Below are 7191 nucleotides of genomic sequence, written 5' to 3' on the forward strand. Positions count from 1 at the left end.
GGTCGGTAGGGTTTTCGTCGGCCATGAAGGTAGGGGCGGAGAATATGAGGATGGAGGGAGGCGGGTAAAGGATGAAGAAGAGAAAAGGGTATTCGTTGGGAGAAGAGAAACCATTGCTGCCTGCTAGGGTTTTTGTGAATATGCGATCAGCTGATGCTCGTTGCCATTCGAGACTGTAATCGAGCGCGAGTACTTGGATTGACTTGCTCTGCCAAGGCTTTTAATTTTTACGAATTTGAAGAATGACTGAAAATATTAAATTTGTAAATAATAAAATTTCAGGTGCTATATGTGTAAATAACCCTAAATTCTTATTTGTAAATTCTTAGCATTTTGGTTTCTTATAAGCCTTGAATTTTTCTATGAAATTTTTTTCTCATTTTCTTTTTTGTTCGAACTTCCCAATCAGGATTTTGTGAATCTTTCATTTATTTTCCCGATACCTTCCTGATTTGGCTCCCCACTCCCTCTTGCCGCCTTCCTGATTTGGGCTATCGAATAGTCGTCTCCTTGGGCGGACCCAGGCATGATCCAAGCGGGCAATTTCCCCCATCAAATTCAGGCTTTAACTTATATGAGAGGGCAATTTGGTCTTTTTGCCCCCATCTGAAATATCAGTTTTGTCCATCATAAAATATCACTTTGTTCTATGTTACCTTGATCTCTCCTATGTTTAGTCTCGATTGGAGTTTATCCCACTAAAAAAAGAGATTGGTTCTGCCCTTGTCACTATCCCAGCCCTCAATCAGAGCGGGGCTAAGAGCATCATCCCGATCGCCTCCCTTCCTACTATCGGAGCCTGAAAACCTTGCGATAAAATCACAAATGGAGCTAACAAAGATGGCAACGGTGGGAACATGGGCTTGCAGAGACCACCGAAACTTTTGTTCTGCTCATATTTGAAACCACTGAGAAATATCACTCTTCTTTCTTTGCCTCCCTCCCTCGCGAGTGCACCAACTCCTCTGAATCCCATAAATATATCTCCCAACAAGATTTTGCTAAATCCTAGAATCAAGGCAAACTGAAGGAGAAATGGGATTTAAAAACTTGTAGGATTAAAAGATGTCATTTTCTTTACTATTTATTAAATCTTTATTTAAATATCTCAAATTTTTATTTAGAAAGCAGAAATTTTGTTTTCTTTTATATTATAATAAAGCCAAAACAAAATAATATTTTGATTATATTGGTTAAAGTTAATTAAGTTAACAATTTCTTTTTCTCATAATGATTTATTATATATACACACATATCTTAAATCTTGGTAGGCATATTAGAATACACCTAATTTAATGAAAAAGTAAATCTAATTGCATAATTATTATTTTTTATTTACTAAGTGGTGTAGGATTGATAGTCGAACCGTCTAAGTCGTATAAGTGTTGTGCTTACCATCTTAAGGTAAGCAGCATTTTTTTATTGGAGAATAAACACGCCCTTTCTAGTTATGAATGTTGATCCTTATTATTTGTAGTAAATACACAATATCTAATGTCGGTCATGTTCTTACAACTTCAATTATATTTTTGCACTTATTATAGGCTTTAATTATTTCTCATGATAAAATTACTAATATCTCTAATTTATTGTTATAAAATTTCGACATATTTGAGTAACCTTGCAATTATGATATTTTACTTTCCGTGCACTTTACTTTCATAAAATTGTATTTGTCATATCACAAGCTTACATTAAATATCATATTACGTATATGTTATTCCAATGAAAAAATTTGTATGCTTGTGTGTGATGGTGTGTTGGTTAGTGAAATCCTTTTAGATATTAGCTAGATGGGTTGATGGGTTTGTTGAATGACAACTACACAAAATCATCAGGTTTCCTTGGTTTGATATCAACTTTCGCGGGTTTAGTGTGTTTATTAAAGCTAATTATATGAATAATAATTGGAAAATTGAATAATAAGAAAGTTGATGAAAAATTATTGCATGTTTCCTTATGATATACATATTTGATGTCCATCACTTTCTTGTTGTCTTACAATGTTATATATGCATGTAGTGATCGTCCTTATTGTTGTTTATACTACATGCCCCATTTTTTTTTATATTTATGCTTTAATAGATGATTGTTAGTACTAAGTTTGTTTGTCAAACTCACTCTTTGATATATTTTTCTAATATGTTTTATTCAGCCACCAGCATGATAGTCTCCAATGGAGCACGCTTTGCAGTTTTAGTTTTTCCTTTTCAATATTTTTTCAGTTGATTTAGTTGTTGTTTTTTTCTTTTTGGGCATGTGTAGTCATTTATAGTTATCATTTTTATATTCAGTTAATTTCTCTTATTTTCTGTAGTATTAGTGAATTATTTAGTGTGAATAAAATATTTCCTTTTTTACTTGCATGCAAGTCTTTATTTGAGATTACAAAACAGATTTATTTCATTTCATCAAGCTCTGCGTTGTCGGGGTGAACTACCTTCTAAACCCATAATAGGACAATTTGCATAGATCTCATCGTCTTTTCTCTCCTCTTTCTCTTGATCTTTGCCCTGTGAGTGTCCTTTCCAAGCAATAAAGGACTAATTTCTTCAAACATTTTGAGTTCTATGAGATTTGCCAATTTTTAATTCTTATTCCAAATGAATTTCATGCTCAAAAATTATTTACCCATGTCGCTTTGTAATATTATCTATAAACTTATCTATAAACTTATTACTAAAATACTAAACTTTCTCCCCCCTAGCATTATACATCTTGTCGAAGCTGCCTTCATTGTCGGTTGAGATATTGCAACAACATCATTTTATCTCGATCGCTTCTTTATGGATTTAATTTATCTAAATCTATAAAGAGATTTTATTCTGAAATAAATTTTGTGAAGACTTTTGATTATATAAATATGGCGTGTATCGATTTTCTCATATTTCATTAAGTGAATAAAATTCACACTAAATATGTTTAGTTCTCCAATATGCTTAATAAATAAATTAAATGTTATTTTCTGTCACTATGATCGATTATGACAAATATAACTCCTACCTTATTTATGTTGATATATTGATTGTTTTTGAAAAAAATGATATCCACTTTATAAATAATCATAATGACATTCTTAATGCTTTTAACAGTGTCTCTAACGCGTGCTAAAACATCAAATTTATCATTTTTCTTTTAGCTCATGAACCTTACTTCACAACATCAAATATGTGATGTCAGATGTTTTCAATATAAAATTTTACCTTGAGACTACCTGGGTATATATATTAAAACTAACAGACTAAATAGATTGTCATAAATTTATGGATACACTTTACTATTGTCTTTCAGTTTGGAAACAAAAGCTACTAGTTGCTAATGGTAGGTTGCAATTCATTAAAAATACTATTTGAAGTTTTCTGTATTATTGGTTTATATCGGCCAACACACCCAATGATTTTAGAGAAAAAATATCTTCAATGTTCAATATATTATAAAATTGTGTATAGTTGCTTGGAGCACTTCCATTCTTCATGAGGTTTGTGGCGGTCTCGGCCTTCCTAACCTTGATGCTATTAATCTAATATGTAAATCTATGATCATTTAAATGCATTATATTTCTAATTGTTTCTTTAGCCAATACGCATCTCTTTGGTATACAAAAATAAATTTTTTTTGCTTCAGAAAGGATTTGTAACAAGTGACCGAGAAAATTACAAGATGCCTAATTTTTCATATTACTCTTAATAACAATCTATTATTATACTTTGATCCATGACTCAATGGCATTTATATTTTTGAGAACTTCAGGTTTGCTACTTTTACTTGGTTCCATCATCCAATTCATGATAAGCTTTGTGATGTTATTGTAAAAGGCAAGTGATACTGTTAAAGGAGCTCTTTTTCGGTCAGGAGACCTAACGGTCCGCAACATATGGTCCGCAACGTACAATGGCCAATTAAATTTGGCCGCGTGGAAAATGTGGGACCCAATTAATTTAAAAAAAAATTTCGCTAGAGTCCGACCCGACCTGATGTACGGAGCTCTTTTTCGGTTAGGAGACCTGACGGTCCGCAACATACACTGAAAAACGGAAAACAGATTCAAGTAAGCAAAAAAACTTACATCCGTTTCAAACACGTTGACATTGATTTCGTCATCCATGTGCTCTAATTCTTAATTAAGAGAGAAATCTATCTCCATCATAAATGCAGCGACCAAACCCTAACAGAGAAAAAAAAACGCTTTTTGAAACCTTCTTTTCTACTGTATTATGCAGAATAGAAGTTTCTGAGGGATAATACGAAAAATACTGGAGGGAAGACGCAAAAAAGGTGGGATAATAAGTAAAATTTGTAGGATAATATGTAAAATTTTGCACGTCGGGCTAGGCCGTGCTTAAACACGTTTTTTTTTTGCTTTTTTCATTACGTGTAAATATGGGTACGCAAGTCCACATGGCGCCTTTTAGTTGGGTAGCAGACGGAGCGGACCATTCGGGGACCCGAGGGAAAAATTTTGCCTGTTAAAGACGGGTGGTCTCCACCTCTTTTATTAGCCATGTTTCTATTCATTTTAAAAATTTCAATTGATACTAAACACAAAACGTGCCTCTAGATAGGTATTGATCATTGTGCCCACAAATGTGTTTATTTTTCTTGTTCTAAAATTAATTGGAGCAACTATGTTTGATTTTAAAGATATTTAATCATATTTGCCCTTACTATTTGAAAAAGAAATTACTGGACCCTAAACTAATGACGTTCTAAATGCTAGGGGCATTCATAGTAGTTACAATTGTATTTATGATTTTCTTTTAGAGAAACTCATGTTCATTTATTTTTTTAATGTCCACATTAACAAGGTTTGTTGAAATAACGTACACATAATGAACATTTCTTTATTATTAAATACAACACGTTGCAAGTATTTAATAATACCAATACATTTACAACTAATTCTGAAGAGATATTAAAAATTTTATAAGTTATTATATATTTTTTTCCTTTATTCATTATGTTTGATTGGTTACAAATTCTATGCATACATGCTCAATTTATCTTTCTAGCTCGCAGGGCTCAATTGTCTTCTGATATGCACTTGTATGATATCTCACAATCTCTTTGAGCTAATACTCCAATTTGGTATTTTCATTTTGCTACAATGGCGTATATCAATCAATTTAGCTTATATGGATACACTTTTGTTAGTCTCCCGCCCTTTCTGCAGAGGGTCATTTTTATGTATATATTACAAGTTCTTAGCTTTGTTTTCTTTTACCTCTTCTATTTGAAAAAAAATTTCTTTGGCTATTCTTATTTTTTGTTATATCTCCACAACAACAACAAAGCTATTTATCCTAATGCTATTATCCAATTTCTGGCCTTAAGATTGGAAAAATTATTCCGTGCAGACACCTCATGCAGAGATACATGCAGTGTCCGATCTTCACCGTCCATCACGGGTTTGGTGAGATTTTTTTTTGTTTTTTTGTTTTTAAAATTGAAAGTAGGTCCTACCAAACCCGTGATAGAGGGTGGAAATCAGACACAACATAAATCTCTGCATGTGGTGTCCGCACGAAATAATTTTTGCTGAAACTTGAGAGTTTACATCCGCTTGATAAATCCTTATCGATAAAGCCTACTATAGAAGAAATTTTGTCTAGAGATATCCTCTTTATACTTTCCTTTTATGCTCTTTTCATGTTATTTTTTATCTGGGTGAAAGTCATTTTGAGAACTAAGAAAATGATGAATTATTTTGACTAAAAAATTACGATAAATTTGTTGCATATTTTTTTAGCTCTCAGACTTTAAGAATACATAAAAAAAATGGTGGGAAAAAATATACAAAAAAATTTTGGGTCTTTACATATACAAGACATGATTTTTATGTATTTACACATCTCACACCTAAATTTCATATTTATTTACACACATAGAACTCAAATCATTAGTATGATAACAAAAAATAACACTTATAACACTTTTTAAAAGTGAAATACACCTACCTTTTCATGCATATGCATAGAACACGGAAGTTTTATATATGTAAATGTGAAAATTTAGATGAGAGATATATAAATATATGAGAAGTATGTGTTCCCTATGTAAATTTCCCAAAAAATTATTCAAAAACTCTTCTTATTTTCTAACACTATCACTCTGGACTACTCCACTTTCACCATTCATTCTCTCTAGTGTCGGAGACAACTTCCTTCCTTATTGACAAAAGCAAGTCTACTAGTAATGTTGATGTCAGTGTTCTTTTCCAGCATCATGATCATTCTGCCATTGTGACTTTGGTTAAATTTTCCTTCCATCTTTATTTACCACCCAGACATCAACCTCTAACCGAACAGCCCAAAAATCTAAATTTTCAGAATTTGCTAAATCCTATTTGTAGTTGAACAGCTCTTAAGATTTACCGCATCTTTCCCAAATCTTCCAAACTCAAGCAAACAGCCGAAGATTTGGCTTGATTTAAAAATTAGGCATGCAATCTACTAATTCTAACTGGAAACAAACAAGGCCTTGAGGTTTTACTTTATGGCTTTCCATAGTACCGTGGGTTAATCTCTCTACAAAGTATTTGGAGTGTAGGACAAAATCCATTAATATATGTGGCCAGTCTTGTTATAAGTTGCATGGCACCTTTCTATAGATAGAAATGAGGGCATTATGTACAGTTCGATAAATTGGGACAGTAAAAATAAGTGGCTGCAATCAGAATTGTATGAATTAAAAATGGGAACTTTGTCCGATCATCCATACTTCTGAATGGGTAAAAATTAGCACATCAAAAGACAAACCATTAAGCATAGCTATCGGGGAAACCTGCTAGATTAAACTAACTTGGTGAACGCACCTGCCCGCCGCTTCTCTGTTGTTGTGCCGCTGCGCTGCAAGATCTTCAGCTCGACACAACCCATCGAAAAAAGGCCGAGGGTAAGCCCCGACATGATACCTGCGAACAGCACCAAAGCACAGGAGATTCCCACGTTCGCAAACCACAAAGGAGAACCGAAAGGGATCCCACCGCCACCACAACCATTCTTGCCAACGCTAGAGAATTGGAAGATAGCATTTCAACATGACAGTGATCAGTGATCCCTTCCCTTCTCTCTCTCTCTCTCCCGCCGGCAGTAAACTTCTGGAGACATGCAAGAGAACGGTTAAGGGCGGGTTGTGTGTTCAAATTGTCTTGTCCTGTTCAACTCCGAACACACTCTCAAATTTAAACTCAAA

General features: G+C 33.4%; 1 protein-coding gene across 1 annotated transcript in view; it reads right to left on the reverse strand.

Annotated features, from left to right (window-relative positions):
* The window catches only part of LOC110019767 (putative septum site-determining protein minD homolog, chloroplastic), a 3767-nt gene extending 3563 nt beyond the window's left edge, over positions 1-204 (reverse strand). The window contains exon 1 of the mRNA XM_020717582.1: positions 1-204. Within this exon, the coding sequence (XP_020573241.1) occupies positions 1-114 (114 nt within the window). The 5' untranslated portion in view covers positions 115-204.
* Positions 205-7191: the final 6987 nt, after the last annotated feature.

The sequence above is a fragment of the Phalaenopsis equestris genome, unplaced genomic scaffold, assembly GCF_001263595.1.
Source record: "Phalaenopsis equestris unplaced genomic scaffold, ASM126359v1 Scaffold000077, whole genome shotgun sequence".
In the NCBI taxonomy this organism is placed as follows: Eukaryota; Viridiplantae; Streptophyta; class Magnoliopsida; order Asparagales; family Orchidaceae; genus Phalaenopsis; species Phalaenopsis equestris.